Source organism: Meles meles, chromosome 10, assembly GCF_922984935.1.
Source record: "Meles meles chromosome 10, mMelMel3.1 paternal haplotype, whole genome shotgun sequence".
Lineage (NCBI taxonomy): Eukaryota > Metazoa > Chordata > Mammalia > Carnivora > Mustelidae > Meles > Meles meles.
In genome coordinates, this window is record NC_060075.1 from 60,759,796 (window position 1) to 60,778,582 (window position 18,787).

The 18,787-nt window shown below is 36.8% G+C and overlaps 1 protein-coding gene across 3 annotated transcripts in view; it reads left to right on the top strand.

Moving 5' to 3' along the window:
• The window catches only part of DGKB (diacylglycerol kinase beta), a 684,789-nt gene that overhangs the window by 62,877 nt on the left and 603,125 nt on the right, over window positions 1–18,787 (top strand). For all 3 annotated transcript variants that reach the window (XM_046021573.1, XM_046021575.1, XM_046021574.1), the window contains exon 2: window positions 4,068–4,327. In XM_046021573.1, coding sequence (XP_045877529.1) covers window positions 4,258–4,327 — 70 coding nt within the window. In that variant the 5' untranslated portion in view covers window positions 4,068–4,257. The remainder of the gene's footprint in view (window positions 1–4,067; window positions 4,328–18,787) is intronic.

An 18,787-nucleotide genomic window follows, 5' to 3' on the forward strand; every position in this document is an offset into this window, starting at 1 on the left:
CTTTTATAGTCTCATCAAAACTGCATGTAATGGGGGGAAGCAAAGAATTAGGATGAAATCAATAAGAAAGATGAAATCACCTGGAAGATACTGGGTGGAAAACAGAAACGTCGATCACATGTTTCCATTCCTTTTGGTTTGCGTTATTTCCACAAAGTCATGGTTGTGATTTAAGAGCATTCTCTAGGAGGAAAAAGAGACCTAGCAATTTGGCCTCTGTTAAAACATCAGTATCTTCATTTTTTCCAATTAAATAGCAAACTGTCTGTCATCTTATAAAACTGAGTGCAGGGACTCTGAACAGATGAGATCGGCAAGAATCTTTTTTATAGACAGAGATGACAGGATGTGACAGTGAGGTCCTGGGGTTCATATTGAAGACCAAAAAACAGATGCTGAAGAAAGGTTATGCACTAATGCCAAATATAGGTAGTTGGCTTGAGATAATGACATCTGCATAAATAAGCTTTCCACTCATAAAATTTCATAAACTTAGGTCATTGTTGCTAAATATTTCATTTTCTATAATGATCACAATGCCAGTCTGGTTTTGAGCAATTGATTACTGTCTCTAATAAAAAGTTGAGACCAGATGGTTTTTCATTTTGTTTGCCTTTATAGATGTAGCAGTGAACGTAAGTCCATGACAACCCAGGGATTTATTTTTAAGCATGATTCATAGTAGTTTTTCTACTATCATTATGCAAGTCTGTCAGACTTTTGAAATTGCTTTAATTTAGTTAATTTTATTGGGATTTTTACAAATTATAAAATTAAAATTAGTCTATTCATTTTATTGCTAGAAAAAAAATCCTCAATTTATGACTCCCAGAATTGATTTGTCTGATTTCAAATACATGTGCTACTACTGAAAGCCATTCCGAACTATTGTTAGAAATCTGGTACACCAGCCGATTGTATGTACAGGGAGCTATAGAGCTTACTTAGCTTCCTTTAATGATTTGGTCTAGATTTTTACGTAGTAATTGTTCAGATATTACAGGACAGGCAAGTTCAGATTGATAAAAATGACACCCTTGTTTGCACTTGGGATGTGGAATTTATAAACTTGAACGGCATAGAAAAATCTACTTTTATGAAATAGACTTCATAAAATTTTCTTTTTGTATTGAAATCATTTATTCCTGTAATTTGGCATTAGGAAATACATATAAAAATGCCATTAAAGAGTACATGAACAATTAGAAATTGAGTATTACACAAAATAAAATAACTTTGGAATATATTATTTAGAAACTAAAAATTCTTTTTATTTATTTACTTAAATTCAATTAATTAATATATAGTGTATTATTAGTTTCTGGGGTAGATTTCAGTGATTCATCAGTCTTGTATAATACACAGTGCTCATTACACCACTTGCCCTCCTTTATGTCCATCACCCAGTTAGCCCATCTCTCCAACCCCATCTCTCCTCCCCTCCAGCAACCCTCAGTTTGTTTCCTATGATTAGGAGTCTCTTACAGTTTGTTGTCCTCTCTGAGTTTGTCTTCTTTTACTTTGCCCTCCCTTCCCCTATGATCCTCTGTTTTGTTAAAATTTCACATATGTGTGAGATCATATGATATTTATCTTTCTCTGGTTGATTTATCTCACTTAGCATAATATCCTCCTCTAGTTCCATCCACATCATTGCAAATGGCAAGATTTCATTTCTTTGATGGTTGAGTATATATATACACACCACATCTTCTTTATCTATTCATCTATTGATGGACATCTGGGCACTTTCCATAGTTTGGCAGTTGTAGACATTGCTACTATAAATATAGGGGTGCAGGTGCCCCTTCAGATCACTACATTTGTATCTTTGGGGTTAGAACGGACTAGTGCTATTGCTGGGTCATATGGTAGCTCTATTTTCAATGTTTTGAGGAACCTCCATACTATTGTCCAGAGTGGCTACACCAGCTTGCATTCCCACCAACAATGTAAGAAGTTTCCCCTTTCTCTACATCCCTGCCAACATCTGTCATTTCCTAACTTATTCATTTTAGCCATTCTGACTGGTGTGAGGTGGTATCTCACTGTGGTTTTGATCTGTATTTACCTGATGCCAAGAGATGTTGAGTATTTTTTTTATATGTCTGTTGGCTGTTAGTATGTCTTCTTTGGAGAAATGTCTTTCATGTCTTCTGCTCATTTTTTTTTTTTTAAGACTTTATTTACTTGACAGAGATGGACACAGAGAGAGGGAACACAAAGAGGGGTAGTGAGAGAGGGAGAAGCAGGCCTCCTGCCAAGCAGGGAGCCCAATGCGGGGCTCGATCCTGGGATCTTAGGATCATGACCTGAGCCAAAGGCAGATGCTTAACGACTGAGCCACCCAGGCACCCTTACTCATTTTTTGATTGGATTATTTGTTTTTTGGTTGTTGAGTTTGATAAGGTCTTTACATATTTTGAGTACTAACCCTTTATCTGATAAGACATTTGCAAATATCTTCTCCCATTTTGTCAGTTCTATTGGTTTTGTCAGATGTTTCCTTTGCGTGCAGAAGCTTTTTATCTTGATGGATGTCCCCATAGTTCATTTTTGCCCTTGCTTCCCTTGCCTTTGCAGACGTGTCTAGCAAAAAGTTGCTGCAGTAGAGGTCAAAGAGGTTGCTGCCTGGGCTCTCCTCTAGGATTTTGATGGATTCTCGTCTCACTTAGCTGTTTCATCCGTTTTGAGTCTGTTTTTGAGTGTGATGTAAGGAAATGGTCCAGTTTCATTCTTCTGCCCGTGGCTGTCCAATTTTCCCAACACCATTTGTTGAAGAGAATTTTTCCCACTGGACATTCTTTCCTGTCAAAAATTAGTTGACCATAGAGTTGAGGGTCCATTTCTGGACTCTCTTTTCTGTTCCACTGATCTATGTGTGTTTTCATGCCAATACCATACGTTTTGAGGGTCTCATCTGTTCCACACAAATTTAGGATTATTTGTTCCAACTCCAGAGAAACCGTTGATTATTATGATAGAGATTGGATTCAATGTATAGATTCTTCTAGGTAGCACAGACATTTTAACAATATTTGTTCTGAAATGGAAGGAGAACTTCCAAGCTCTTTGCATGAGTCCAGCATTGCCTTGATCTCTGAATCAGACAGAGACTCCACTAAAAAGGAGAATTACAGACCAATATGAACATGGATGCAGAAATTCTCACCAAGATACTAACCAATAGGATCCAGCAGGACATTAAAAGAATTATTCAGCACAACCAGCTGGGATTTATTCCTGGGCTGCAAGGGTGGTTCAATATCTGCAAAGCAATCAATGTGATACACCACATTAGTAAAACAAAAGACAAGAACCATATGATCCTCTCAATAGATGTGGAAAAAGCATTTAACAAAGTACAGCATCCTTTCTTGGTGAAAACTCTTCACATTATAGGGATAGAGGGAACATACCTCACTATCATAAATGCCATATGTGAAAAGCCCACAGTGAATATCATTCTCAATAGGAAAAAAATGAGAGCTTTTCTCCTAAGGTCAGGAACAGGCAGGGATGTACACTATCACCACCGTTGTTCCACATAGTACTAAAGTCCTAGCCTCGGCAATCAGACAACAAAAAGAAATAAAAGGAATCTGAATTGGCAGAGAAGAAATTAAACTCTCACTCTTTGCAAATGATACGATCCTTTATGTGGAAAACCCAAAATACTCCAACCAAACTTGGTAGAACTCATACAGTAATTCAGCAAAGTTGCAGGGTATAAGATCAATGCGCAGAAATCAGTTGTATTTCCATACACTAATAATGTGAGAGAAGAAAGAAAATTAAGGCATCAATCTCATTTACAATTGCAGTAAAACCCATAAGATACCTAGGAATAAACCTAACCAAAGAGGCAAAGAATCTGTACTCAGAAAATTATAGAACATTCATGAAAGAAACAGAGGAAGACACAAAGAAATGGAAAACGTTCCATACTCATGGATTGGAAGAACAAATATTGTTGGAAATTAAAAATTCTTAACATTGTATAACTTGTCAACTTTTCCTTTGTGCAATAATGCTGACCTTCTATTTTTGCATTTCTTTTTCTGCAGGTCTTTAATATATTATTGAGACTGCCAACTCTCACCCACAGTGGCTACATGTTGACAGATTGCATATTTTGAAAGCTTGAGATATTTTATAATGAAACATGCCATGTGGAAACTTTGAAGCCTAGAATCCTGCCAAACACCTGAATAAAGAATTCCTCACCTGTAATGTAAGAGACTTCTCACTACCACCATGACAAACCAGGAGAAGTGGGCACACCTTAGCCCCTCAGAATTTTCCCAACTTCAGAAATATGCTGAGTGTAAGTATTTATATTGATAATATGACTTGATCTGGCATTTGTGTTAAGCAAGATACTAATTATTTATAAGAACAGATTACAGAACCTGTTCAGCATCGGGAGCGATGTAGATATGTGTTTTGTTTTTGTAGGTCGGTCTACTTGAGACTACCTTTTGGCATGAGAAAAAGGAAAAGTTGAATTTTTTTTTTTTAAGGAAAAGAACTTAAATCAAATATAAAATCTAGAAAAAAAAAGGAAGTAGGATATTAGGTGCAAAACTAAAACTGGAAACATTCCATGTGTGACAAAAGTAAAGCAAAAGATAAGACAATTTGGTGAAAGGAAATTGGTGATACTGCAATTGAGAAGAAGGACAAACAGAAGTAAGGGGGAAAAGTGAGGGTTTGTTATTGTTGTTTTGTATGTTTTCTGTTTGCTAGCATAACATAGAAAAAGGGCTGGGAGTTGAGGGTCATGGATGCATTGTGGATTTGGAATGAGAGCTTGTTAGAGAGAAAGTATCAGGACCTTATGCCAACTTTTTCAGATGTGTATATTTATACAAAAGATAGACCATGATGATTCAGTTTATAGTAGGCTATTTTTAAATATAAGTTTCTTTACACATAAACAGTAAAATTTTATCTACAAAGAATTTTATTTTTAACATGGATTTTCAGGAATGTATCTGTTTCATGAAATGAGTTTCAACTATAAACATCACTAACACCTGGGTCAAGGTGTTAGAGAAAAGGAAGTTCCTAAAAAATCAGTTGTACCAAACAGTTGGGAGGATGACGAGCAGAGAAAAAATAACACATAAGGAATGTAATAAGATTGAAGAGAATAGGGGAATCACATGGTAATTGGAAGAAGAGAATTCAAGAAGCTTTAGAAAGAGGAGAACAACTATAGCATGCAAGAATGTAAGAGGAAACATTGAAGCAGCTGGGTTGGGGAGGTGTGGTACACAGGGGGAAAGGAGTGGATGGAGTAAGGCTATGAAGGAGAGGCCGAGAGAAGAAGAACTTGCAATAATAAGTGAAAGATTTGTTGATAATAGTGAATAATAATGCATTTATGGGGTCACAGGTAAGTCAGGAACATTAATAAATACTTAATGCATATTATCTGAAAAGGCCAACTTCACCGGTTTTCTAGAGGCTTCGCACTTGTGGGCTGACGTGTTCTGGGTGAGGTTGGGAGGATGTTGCTGGGTATTCACAATAAAGATGCAAAGCCATGAGAACAATGCATGTTCTTAGTCAATAATAAAAATTATAACAGCTATCACTGGTGGGGAGCAGACATTTCTGCTATCAAAGTATGCTTCTCATATTCAAAAACTGTTTTGAGAGGCTGAGAGCATGGTACATCCTCTTGTCCCGTTTAGTCCACAATGGCTGAATTCTTGCCTGCATTTTTATACGGGATAATTTTGAAGTTGACTAAAAAAATGATTTACCTGTGTTTTCCAATTTCTGTTTGCTCTCTGCTATTGTTTTATATCCAATAATTAAGTAAATATTTCTGAGCATTTTCTTTAGGGAGAATATTCTCCTTGGCACTGAAGAAACCACAGTTATAATCATGTGTTCAAGGATGTTTAATGAAGGCTAGAAACTAATGGATAAATGACTCTGTATCTAGGCAGAATATTTTTTTTTAATTTTTTAAAAAATTTTTATTTTTTTATTTGACAGAGAGAGATCACAAGTAGGCAGAGAGGCAGGCAGAGAGAGAGAGTGGGGAAGCAGGCTCCCCACTGAGCAGAAAGCCAGATGTGGGGCTCGATCCCAGGACCTTGAGATCATGACCTGAGCTGAAGTCAGAGGCGTAACCCACTGAGCCACCCAGGTGCCCCTACGCAGAATATTTTAAGTGCCACAAAATTTGGGGTTCTGCAGGGCATTAGTATGCAGTTGGAGTTGGGAAAGGGAAATCTTCATGGAAGAAGTAGGATTTGAAATGAATCTGAAAAGTAGGTTTAAGGAAAATGGAGAAGAAAATAATATAGATAAAAAGGAAAATTCAGCATATATTTGAGGGAGAGGAGTCATATTTAGCTATACCACAAATTAAAGGTATAAGTACAGTTAGGATGTAAAAATGAGATGGAATTAAAATATACAATGCTAAACTTGAGTAAAGCAGTGAGGAGTAATTGTAGGGTTTTAAGTGCAGAACAACATGAGAAAGGAGTTTAACTTGGCAAATACAAGGATGGAATAAGGTAATGGAAAGAGACTAGCATCATGCCAGTGGGCTACTGGAATAGACTAAATAATGTGGATGATGAAAGATGACCAGAAAAGTGTAGATTCAGATATTATAGCATTAAAACTAAAAGAGAGCTTGGGAAATAATAAAACAGAGAGAGAGAGAAAGAAATCAAAAATTTAGTTCCAAAGATTTGACTTGAAGAATGGGACAATTCGGTGACATAATCTCCCAAGTAAAGAAAACATGGAGTTTGGTTTAGCTTATGTTAAATTTAGCTGGATAATTAAAATGTATGTCATTGTTTATGGAAGCATTAAAATAAAACCGGTAAATTATTGCCATATAGCTAAATTATCATTAATGAAATTTGCTCAGGTATTAAGATTCTATTTGAATTGATAAACAGAATTTATACTGAAGTATTAAATATGTTATATACTGCTGCTTTCATTTTATTGCCTATGGAATATGGCATTCATTTAATTATATCATAAAAGTGCTTGACTTAGTAATCAATTTGTGGAAATACCTAAAACAAGTGGTAATAAAAATTATCATAAATGTGAAAGCTGTAACAGATTGAGACAAAGATTAATGAGTATTCAATAAATTGGTAGTAAGAAGTGACACATTAAGTATAAGAACAGTTTTAAATTGGTTTTATGAGGACACAAATTAACTGAGTAACTGTGACTTAAAAAAATCAGTGCAGATTCCATGATCATTAGACTTGCCATTCTTTTTCAAATAAGCAAGGCATTATGAAAAGTGCTAGACTTAATCCCCCAAGAAGTTTCCTGTGTAATTAGGAAGCAAAGACTATCATGATTAGAATGTATCCTTGTATAATAAATTGCCATTGTCAAAATATAGCTGGAAACAAACATTATTCTGAAGATTAGGAAAATAGTATATTTTCCATTGCAATTTAGTGCATGTGATCAATCTGTCATCAGCATTTAAGCATCAGATTTTTCATGTTGCAGTGCAGTATTGACAAAGTGACATTCATTCATTGTCTAGTAGAAGATGGTATATTGGATTCACTTCCTTGACTTAGTTTTGTAGCTTTCAATAAGAAACTGTTTACATGCACTAAATTAAATTAAAAAACAAGTCACTGTTTTAAGGTTAAATTTGCAGCACACTAAGATTATATGTGCTATATATCAAAGAAGTGTTTCATATGCTTTTGGGAGATGGAGCGGGGCTATAAAACTGTTGGCCAAGATGAAGGAATTCATGGAACCCCTACTCCAGCAAAACCAAATCATTCAGTGTGGGACCTAGATAAGACTGTAAAGATCGATTCCTTGAATTATCTGATTGGGGGTTCTCTCCAGTACTGCCCCAATATACCGTACGTCTTATTCAGTTTGGGCTGCTCTAACAAAATACCACAGAGGGGATGACTTCTAAGAATAACAGATATTTATTTCTCACAGTCCTGTAGGCTAAAGTCGAGGATCAGGGTTTCAGCATGTTCAGGTTCCATAAGGGGCCTTTTCTCAGTTGCAAATGGCCACTTCTCCTTGTATCCTTGTAGGATGGAAACAGCCAGTGGGACAGTACATTCCCAGGGACTATTGTTAAGGACACTAATCCAGCTGGGGCCTCACTCTCATGACTTCAGCTCATTCTAATTACCTCCCAAAGATCTCTCCTGTTGGAGGCTGGTATATCAACATATGCCTTTGGTGGGAACACGGTCAAGTCCCTTACACCCTAGAACTAGAAATACTCTCAACTTCAAGGCTTTCCCTGTGATCACTTGGGGAAAAGCAAAGTGAGTTGGGCACAACATCCCTGTTGGCAGCTAGGACGTCAGACAGCTTGTATTCAAATCCCGGACCTCCATATTTTAGATCTCTCACTTGGGAAAAGTCACTTAACATCTCTGTGTCCCATTTTTCATACTTCCAAAATGTGGAAAACCATAAATGTGTCAAGGGTTGTGAGTATTAAATCGAACAAGTTAATGATATGTGTCAAGTCATGATAGCACTGTCTGGCAAGTTGGAAGTGATACAGCTGTTTACATTTATTGTTTTAATAGGAAGGGTGTGAATGTGTTCTGTTGGCTGTTTGAATGGATTGTTGATGATCAATAGAAAAGTGCCACATTTTGGAGCACAGTCAGTGTCCTTCCCCCCCCATCCCCCCACCCCCGTGCTATAAGACTAGATTCTTCCCACAAGGTAGAAACTTCTGGTGCTATTGGCAGCCTCAGTTCTGTGTTGTCCCTACAAATGCTGAAGGCAGTTAATGCGAAGCCTGCTGTGGCTGCCTACAGCATGCTGAGACCATGCTCCTGTTTAGGGTTTTAGGCTGAGTCACTCCATGGGAAACATTTCCATTGATGTGTGGGAGAGGAGTATAATTTTCTTTCCCACTCTTTATATAAAGTCATCCAAACTGTTGTTATAAGATAGAGAGCTCTCACTCCTGCCGTGGAGAGAATTGAGCTTATCACATTATTAGTTTGCTAGAGCTTCCCGCTGTGGTCTCATGGCATCGCAAAGGGTTAAGATACTCCAAGTCTTTTCATGGATGACAATATTTTCTGTGTAAAATCTACACGATATTTTCAAGTGATTCATTATCTGCCCACATATTGTCACTTAGGATTAGCTCTTTATTTGCTATATATAAAGTGTGTTATATAGCATGCAAATTATTTTTGAAAGCTACTGTGTTATTATGGTGGGAACACTTCCAAATTTTCATAAATTTTTTACTGTTTATAGCAGCTGGCATTGTAGAGAGTTGCAAAATTTTGATGAACTTGTTCTTTTCAATAAGGACCAATATGCCTAACGTTTGGACGTAGTGTACGATTTCTTCCATGGAGAGAAGCACGCGCATGGCTTAGTGGAAAGAGCACAGGCTTTGCAGGCAGAATAATACTTGATAGTGTTGAGCCCCAGCCCCGTTTGGTACTTTTAGTGGTGTGGGTCTTTAGAATGTTATGTAAACAGCTTGTGCCTCAGTTTTTGTCACCTGGAAAAGTAGAATCCACCTCAAAGTATTGTTGTAGGATTTAATGAGACAGTAAGTGTCATCATAATAAATAATTGTTTTTTAATGGCCTCATCTAAACAATGTTCAAGTATTAACTCATTGAATACAACACACGTCAGAGGGGGAAAAGTGATCTCTTCCAGGCAGATTACTGAGCCCATAGCAATGGCACAATAAATGATGAAAATCAAAACGGTAATAATTCATTTATGTTTTTTATGAAGATCAGTGTGTTAATAAATTGGTTATTAATTATGTTTCCAAAATAGGAAAAGCTGGAATCTGGGATTTAGGGTCCTCATAGCTCCACCAGCCACAGTCATCTCTCAAAGGTTTTTATATACAAGGCAAAGCAGAGAGGCAGAGCTGCTAACTATGGCTTTGGCCTCAAATTGTCTTTCTGGTCTCTTACCGTGGTAGATTGGAAGGTATCATGTGTGAACCTCAGTGAAGCTCTACCTAAAATAGAGGCAGATTTCAGTATTCCTCCTGCATTCATTCTGCCAGAGCCTGGAACCTCCCTCACTCTTCCTTTATGAAAAGCATGGGAGGAGAAGGAGAGATGAGCAGAAAATCGTGGAGCAATTGTAATAGAAATATGGTGAAGCCCTTTTCCATTTTAAGTAGCCTTACTCTCTTGAGAAACTCTACTCTCTAGCATGATGATCTAATGTGTCTTTGAGATACGTTTTGTGAGTCATCCGTACTAGATGAGACAAAGAGAATGGTGGGAAAGAGACTTGACCTCTTTCCCCTGTGGGCATTCAATTTATAGTTAAGCAAATTTAGATCACATATTAGCCCTGTTTCTAATTTGTCACGATGCAGTTTGCTTTTGATTTTGGCCTATGCCCTGTATGTTAGATAGGCTCTATTTTGGGCAGCCAAACCACTTAATGATAATTACTTTCTGCGTAAGACCAAAGAGTAAATGGCACAGGGCCATTTAACAGATTGAGTGAGAGCACTTAATTTGATGTCTTATAAAATGAGGTGAGTTCTAGTGCTGTGATATACCCCTCAGTTTCCTCACCCACGTCCTAGGATTGTGGTGATGGTTAAATGTGAAAATGCAGGTAAATGCTCAGGACTCAATATGTTATTGCTATGATGATGATCATAATGGTGATAAATGAGGTAGATTAATGTTAGAAGAGAGCTTTTCCTAATGAAAAAATTTTAGGCCTATTCGCTTATACTACTAATGTAAAATGTCTTGACTTTGCCCTGATACGTGGTCTGAAATTGGAATCTGCAACTCTATTTCAGATAATACATGTCTCTCATTTCCGACCCTGTTTCTTCTGATTCGCATTGATTAACTCAGTGCTTCCTGGCTTTGACCCAGATTTTATTTCTGGAATGTATGTTGGCTGCATAATCTCTTTTGCCTCATTTCTGGCTCTGTTTCCTATTTGTTGTACTGTTTCAGACTGATTTTTTCCTTGGTAGTTTCTCTGGATACATACATGTCTTAAATCTTGTAATACATGAAATTTGCAGTGGTAAAAGAAATCAATATCTATGAATGTCTAAATTCCATTCTTTTAGTTTCCTAAAGACAAAAACATCTATTTTTCCAACTTTGCAAACTTGCCAGGAAAAAAAAAAAACAAAAACAAAACTAAAACAGTAATCCAGAAACAATTTTAAGGCTTACACTCAAATGAACTTTAGTATTGAAGTCAGAACTCCTGTGACGTCTTGGTTTAGGTGGGCCAAATTATGTTATGACAGAAAAATTCTAATTTGTCAGTGGTTTAATGAAATAGGTGCTGATCTCGCTCATATTTTATTTTCAAATCTGAGTCAGCAAACGGTTAATTTCACTTTGTCCTCGATCAAGTCCCAGTTTGATGGAACAGTCATCAACTTCAGAAACTGGCAGATGCTATGGCAGAGACAGAGAGCTTGAGAACTGGGAGTTGGCTCTTAAGGCTTCTCCCTGGCAATGATATGCTTAGATTTATTTTGCCTAAGCAATCCACACGAATACATCCAATTCCAAGTGAGTAGAGAAATGCCTTATTTTTGCCTGCCCAGTGTCAGGGGAACACTAAAATATTTGGTGAAAAACTAATGTAGCCAGTATCACACAAATGAAATGGATCCTACCACTGACTTTGGAACCTTACTCATCATAATCTCTTTAAACTTCCATTTATTTTCCTGTGAAATGAGGACAATAATTCTCATAAAAAAATAACAACTATTATTCTATCACTAACACTAATATGATAAATTTATATCAAAAGTTATCACTAAGAATCGTGTACATTTAATTATGTACTTCATCCTTAACTCACTTATAAAAGTTGTTACTTGCCAAAAGTTTCCTTCATTGTCACCTTCCCCATTATAGCAGAAGTGCTGTACACACAGACATAGATGCGAGTACACAAACTAGAGGGACTTAATTTTACTCAGTCATTATTCAGCCAACAGTACTTAGAACCTTTTATTCTTTATTATGTTTGGCTTTGGTTAATACAGAAATGAATATTTTGTTGCTTTCATTCAAAGAGCCTAGTGTATTCAGAGACACAAATAATGTGGCAGATGATGATAAAGCAATTAAATACATTCTCTGAATATTATATATATAAGACATTTTATTGAGATACAGTTAACTGTAAGGTTGTTTTAATTTTAGGTGTACAACATAATGATTTAAGATGTATTGTGAAATAATCACCATAATACGTTAAGTTAGCATCTGTCTCCACACATAGTTACTTTTTTAAAATTATTTTTATGGTGAGAACCTTTAAGATCTACTCTCTCTCTCTCTCTTTTTAGAGATTTTATTTATTTATTTGACAGAGAGAGACACAGCAAGGGAGGGAACACAAGCAGGGGGCGTAGGAGAGGGAGAAGCATGCTTCCCACCAAGCAGGGAGCCCGATGTGGGGCTTGATCCAGGACCCTGGAATCATGACCTGAGCCAAAGGCAGATGCTTAATGACTGAGCCACTCAGGCACCCCAAGATCTACTCTCTTAACAACTTTCAAGTAACACAATACAGTATAACAATTGTAGTCACCATGCTGTACATTATGTTCCCAGAACTGACTTCTAACTGGAAGTTTTTACCTTTTGACCTCCTTCACTCATTTCAACAAACCCACACACCCTACTTTCAACCTCAGGCAATTGCCAGTCTGTTTTCTATATCTGCAAGTTCAGGCTTTTTAAGATTCCACACATAAGGGAGATCGTACTGCTTTTGTCTTTCATGTCTGACATATTTCACTTAGCATAATGCCTCAACGTCCACACATGTTGTCCCAAACGGCAGGATGTCCTTTCTCATGGCTGAATAATATTCCAGCGTGTGTGTGTGTGTGTGTGTGTGTGTGTGTGTGTGTGTATTGCATTTTCTTTATCTTCCTTTCTCTGTGGATACTTAGGCTGTTTCCATGTCTTGGTTATTGTAAATAATGCTTCAACAAACATGGAGGTGCACATATCTTTTTGAGTTAAGGGTTTTGATTTCCTTTGGATATAGTCTCAGAAGTGGGATTGCCAGATCATATGGTGGATCTATGTTTAATTTTTTGAGGAACCTCCATGTCATAGTAGTTGTACCAATTTACATTTTTACCAAGTGTACAAAGTTTCCCTTTTTTAACATCTTCTCCAGCACTTATGTTTTGTCTTTTTGATAATAGCCATTTTAATAAGTGTGTGGTGGTATCTCATTGTATTTTGATTTGCATTTCTCTGATGTTTAGTGATATTGAGTACCTTCTTATGTTCTTATTGGTGTATGATCTGCAAATATGCCTCTTTCTCCCACAACTTGGGAATTTCTGTGCCATCTCTGCTTTGTGCCCTGGGGGTGGGGGATAGGTAGTTAAGAATGAATTCTATTTGCTATGGACCGTGGGACCTGCAAACATAAGCCCTGCTGGGCACCAGAGCCAAATGATCAAAGGATGCATTCCCTGGATAGCAGCTGTAAACGCCTGGTTCCTAATATGTGTACCCGATCCTTTCTAGTCAATATAAACAACTTGGAATGAGGCAAAGGGGGAGCTCTAGCTTCCCTAACTCTTGGGGAATATTGCATTAGGTCCTCTAGATATGTGTTAAATTAGAAGATTGCCCTTCAGGCCACAGTCTTTTTTTGTTGTTGTTCCAGTTTTTTTTGAGGAGTAATTGACGGTTTGACTCACATATATTGTGAAATGATTACCACAATAGGTTCAGCTAACATCCATCTTCTCTTATAGATAAAATAAAACAAATGATAGAAAAGAAGAGAAAAATTTGTTCTTCTTGTGATGAGAACTCTTAGGATTTACTCTTTTAACAACATCTTTATGTATCATACAACAATGCTAGCTATGGTCATCATGTTATGCATACATTCCTAGCATTTATTTATCTTAAAATGGGAAGTGCCTTTTGATTACCTTCCTCCAAGCCCCCCATCCCATGAGCCTCCACCTTTGGTAACCACAAGCTTATCTCTTTTTCTATGAGGTTTGTTTTTTGTTTTGTTTGTTGTTTTTTAGGTTCCATATGTAAGTGAGATCATATGGTGTTTGTCTGTATCTGACTTATTTCACTTAGCATAATGTCTTCAAATTCCATCTGTGTTGTCAGAATGGATTTCCTTGTTTCTTAATTGTTGAAAAATATCACTACACACACACACACACACACACACACACACACACACACACACCCTTATTTATCCATGCATTTATCAAAGGACACTTAGGTTATTTCCATATCTTGGCTATTGTAAATAATGCTCCTATAAACATGGGCAGGCAGATATGTTTTTGAATTAGGGTTTTCATTTCCTTTGGATATATTCCCAGAAGTGGAATTACTGGATTATATAGTAGTTCTATTTTTCATTTTTTGAGGAACCTCCATACTGTTTTCCATAGTGCCACCAGTTTACATCCCCACCAACAGTGCATGAGGGTTCCTTTTTCTTTGCGTCCATACTAGCACTTGTTACCTCTTATCTATTTGATTGTGGCTATTCTAACAGGCATGAGGTAATATCTCACTGTGATTTTAATTTCCATTTTTTCAGTAACGAGTGATGAACATCTTCTCATGTACCTGTTGGCTATCGATATATCTTTGGAGAAATGTCGGTTCATGTCCTTTGCCCATTTTTAAATGGGTTATTTGTGGTTTTGCTATTGAGTTGTATGAGTTATTTGTATATTTTGATTATTAACACCTTATCAGATACATGGTTTGCAAATATTTTTCCCCATTCAGTAGATTTTTTTCCCATGTTGTTGGTCATTTTTTTTTTTTTTTTTCCTTTTCCCATTTTTTTTTTTTTTAAGATTTATTTATTTGAAAGATAGAGATTACAAGTAGGCAGAGAGAGAGAGAGAGGAGGAAGCAGGCTCCCAGCCAAGCAGAGAGCCCGATGCGGGGCTCGATCCCAGGACCCTGGGATCATGACCTGAGCTAAAGGCAGAGGCTTTAACCCACTGAGCCACCCAGGCGCCCCTCCTTTTCCCATTTTTAAATTAAATTGTAGTTAGTTAACATACAGTGCAATATTTATTCCAGGAGTAGAATTCAATGATTCATCACTTACATACAATACCCAGTGTTCATCACAACAAGTGCCCTGTTAATACCCATCACCCATCTAGCCCATCCCCCACCCACCTCTTTCCATCAACCCTCAGTTTGTTCTCTAACTTTAAGAGGCTTTTATGGTTTGTTTCCCTTTCATTTTTCCTTTCCTTTCCTTCTTTTTTTTTTTATGGTTTATTTTTCTATGTAGAGCTCTCTTACTCTGATATAGTTCTACTTGTTTTTTTATTTTGTTGCTTGTGCTTTAGGACTCATAACTAAAAAATTATTACAAGACCTATGTCAAGGAGCTTTATTCCCCCCTGTTTTCTTCTAGGAGTTTCATGTCTTCAGGTCTTACATTTAACTCTTTAATCCATTTTGTATTAATTTTTGTGAGTAGTGTTGTTATGGGTCCAGTTTCATTTTTTTACATGTGAATATCCAATTATCCCAGCATTATTTATTTTAAAAACTGCCTTTTCTCCATTGAGTGGTCTTGCCTTCCTTGTCAAATATTAGTTGGCTATATAAGTTTGGTTTATTTTTGGACCCTTGATACTGTTCTATTGGTCTCTCTGTTTTTATGTCATTACCATACTGTTTTGATACTATAACTTTATAGTATAGCTCAAAATCAGGAAGTGTGATACCTCCTGTTTTGTGTCGGGATTTCTTTAGCTCTTCAGGGTCTTTGTGGTTCCTCATAAATTTTAGGAGTGTTTTTCTACTTTTATAAAAAATGCCATTGGAATCTTGATAGGCATTACATTGAATCTATAAATAGCTTTAGGTAGTGTTCACATTTTGACAGTAATCTTCCCATCCATAAACACTGGATACCTTTCACTTATGTGTGTCACCTTTGATTCTTTTATCAATGTTTTACAGTTTCCAGAGTAGAGATTGTTTACATCTTTAGTTAAATTTAATCCTAAGTATTTTATTTTTTCAATGCTATGCTAAATGGGATCGATTTCTTTATTTCCTTTTCCAGAAAAGTTATTTTTATTATTTTTTTAAGATTTTATTTATTTATTTGACAGAGATCACAAGTAGGCAGAGAGGCAGGCAGAGGGAGAGGAAGGAAAGCAGGCTCCCTGCCAAGCAGAGAGCCTGATGTGGGGCTCGATCCCAGGACTGGATCATGACCTGAGCCGAAGGCAGAGGCTTTAACCCATTGAGTCACCCAGGCACCCCAGAAAAGTTATTTTTAGTAGGCCGCAGCTTTTAAGATGAGCAAATAGACCTTTCTCATGGAAAGACTGAACGCTTTAGTCTGCTCCCTCTGTGCTGGACCTGGGGCTTAGCTCCAGTGAGTTCGAGTGAGTAGGTTAAGAACTGTTTCTTAGTTCACTATAGCCTGTTCTTTGGACACCAGCACTTCTGGCTTTCAGAGCTAAATGTTGTGGGGGTTCATTGCTCAGATGGAGGTAATAGGATTTGTGAAACCAGATGTGGGGTTCAAAATCTCAGGTTCAACCTCCTTCAGCTCCTCAGGGTTAAGCTGGCAGTTTTGTTTCCTTGATTCTTTGTGATCATGATGGGGATTGGGTTTATGGTGAGATTGTGTCTCAGTCCCTTCTACCTGTTTCAGTGTGGGTTTTCTCATCTGCCTGATGTGTCAGAGTCATTCTAATTTATGGATTTTTTTCATATGGAATTGTTCTATTCGTAACTGTAAACTTGGTGTGTCTATGGATGGAGATGAGTTCAGGAGCCTCTTACATTGCCATCTTGAATTGGAATCTGTGCAAGATACTTGGAGAGCTCTTAATTCTGCTTCATGTGGATAGATAGGAGTTGTGAGGGGAATGGGAATTTAATTTTTTTTAAGATTTTATTTATTTATTTGACAGACAGAGATCACAAGTAGGCAGAGAGGCAGGCAGAGAGAGGGGAGGAAGCAGGCTCCCCGCTGAGCAGAGAGTCCGACACGGGTTCGATCTCAGGACCCTGAGACCATGACCTGAGCCGAAGGCAGAGGCTTTAACCCACTGAGCCACCCAGGCACCCTGGGATTTTAATTTTAATTGAAAGTATTGGATAGGGATAAGAAGAGTAGGTAAACTCTAAGCAGTTATCAGAACACATGTTGAGGCATGATATACTCTGACATAATCGGGGACAGTTGGAATGTGTGTTGGTGTATGTACATATTTGTGTAGGAGCATGTATGATGTGTGCACATCTAGATGCATAAAAGTGCTTAAGACAATGCTGACCAGCAATAGTTATAAAAGATGGGTGGGTGAATGCCATAATAAAAGACTGTCTATTAACATATACTTATTGGGAGGCATTGAAGATAGTAATAGAAAGGATAGTGAAATTATAAGATTTTAGTTTTAGAAAGAAGTATGTATAGAATAACTTTGATTGGAGGGAGACTAAAAACAATCAGGAGAGTATTTTTCTAGTGCAAGTTGTTGAATACACAGGGTTAAATAAAGTTTAAGGCATTGTTAACAGAGAAGTAATTACATATTAGAGAGAGTCTCTAGAGGTAGAATAAATCAGGTACAATCACCATTGGGGTATGAGGACTAAAGAAAGAGGATGGGGTACTTGAACTTGGGAACAATGTGGTTTTCTTAATCCAGGATGGGACTACAAAGAAAAAAAAACAAGCTAATTAATTAACTAATGAATTAATAACAGGTTTAGAGAGAAATGGCTTTATTTTGGACATTTCAGACCATAATTTCCTATCCATCTAATGATTGAACATATGAATTAGATTATTTGGCACACAGATCTAGAGCTCAAGAAGGAAATCCGAACTCGAGTTATAGAATGGGTGTGCTTTTGCACTGTGGGTGGTAATCATATGATGAGAATAGATTAGGTGACCCAGTGGAAGAAAACTGAGCAAGGAGAGGATGGAGAAGGAGTGCTAGAGATCACTATATTTATAAGGCAGTTAGAAGATGAGATATCCATGAAAGCAATTGGAATATAGTACCTAGAAAGGAAGGAGGAAGTAAGTGAATGACTGGTATTCTACAATCTAAAGAAAAGTGTTTTCAGAAGGTGAGATGTAACTCAATAAGCAAAATGTGCCCAGAGATTTCATCATTCAGTGTTACTGGTGATTTTTACAAAGATTTTTTTTCTTAGAATAATAAATGCAGTGGAATGAGTGGGAAAGAAGAGAGGCAGAGAGAATACATATACACTATTTTTAAAAATAGAATCTTAGCCATGAAAAGAAAGAGAAAAAATTATGGCTTAAAATGAATACAGTAAAAAGAAGGATTTTGTTCTTTCACATAGAGAGAAGACATGTTCATAGGGCAAAAGGGACATCATATAAAGGGAATAACTTGTGATGAAAGATTCTGAGCCTAAGGCCAAATCTTAATTTTTGTTTTGGTTTTATTCAATTTTCCGAAGTTCACCTCTACTGTTTATTTTTTTTAACATACTAGTTTTAGTTTTTAGCAAGTTACATAATCTTTCTAAACTTTAATTTTCTCAACTATGTAATTAAGAAAATAATAAAGCCTATCTTACAAAATTGCTGTATGACTCAAAATAATATGTGTGGAAATGCTTTGTAAACTGCAAACCACCATATGTAAGTTAATTACTGCTTTCATTGTAGTTACCGTTAGAATGTTCTGAGTTATCTTTATACTATTTCTTTCCTTCTTCTGCAGTACAATATC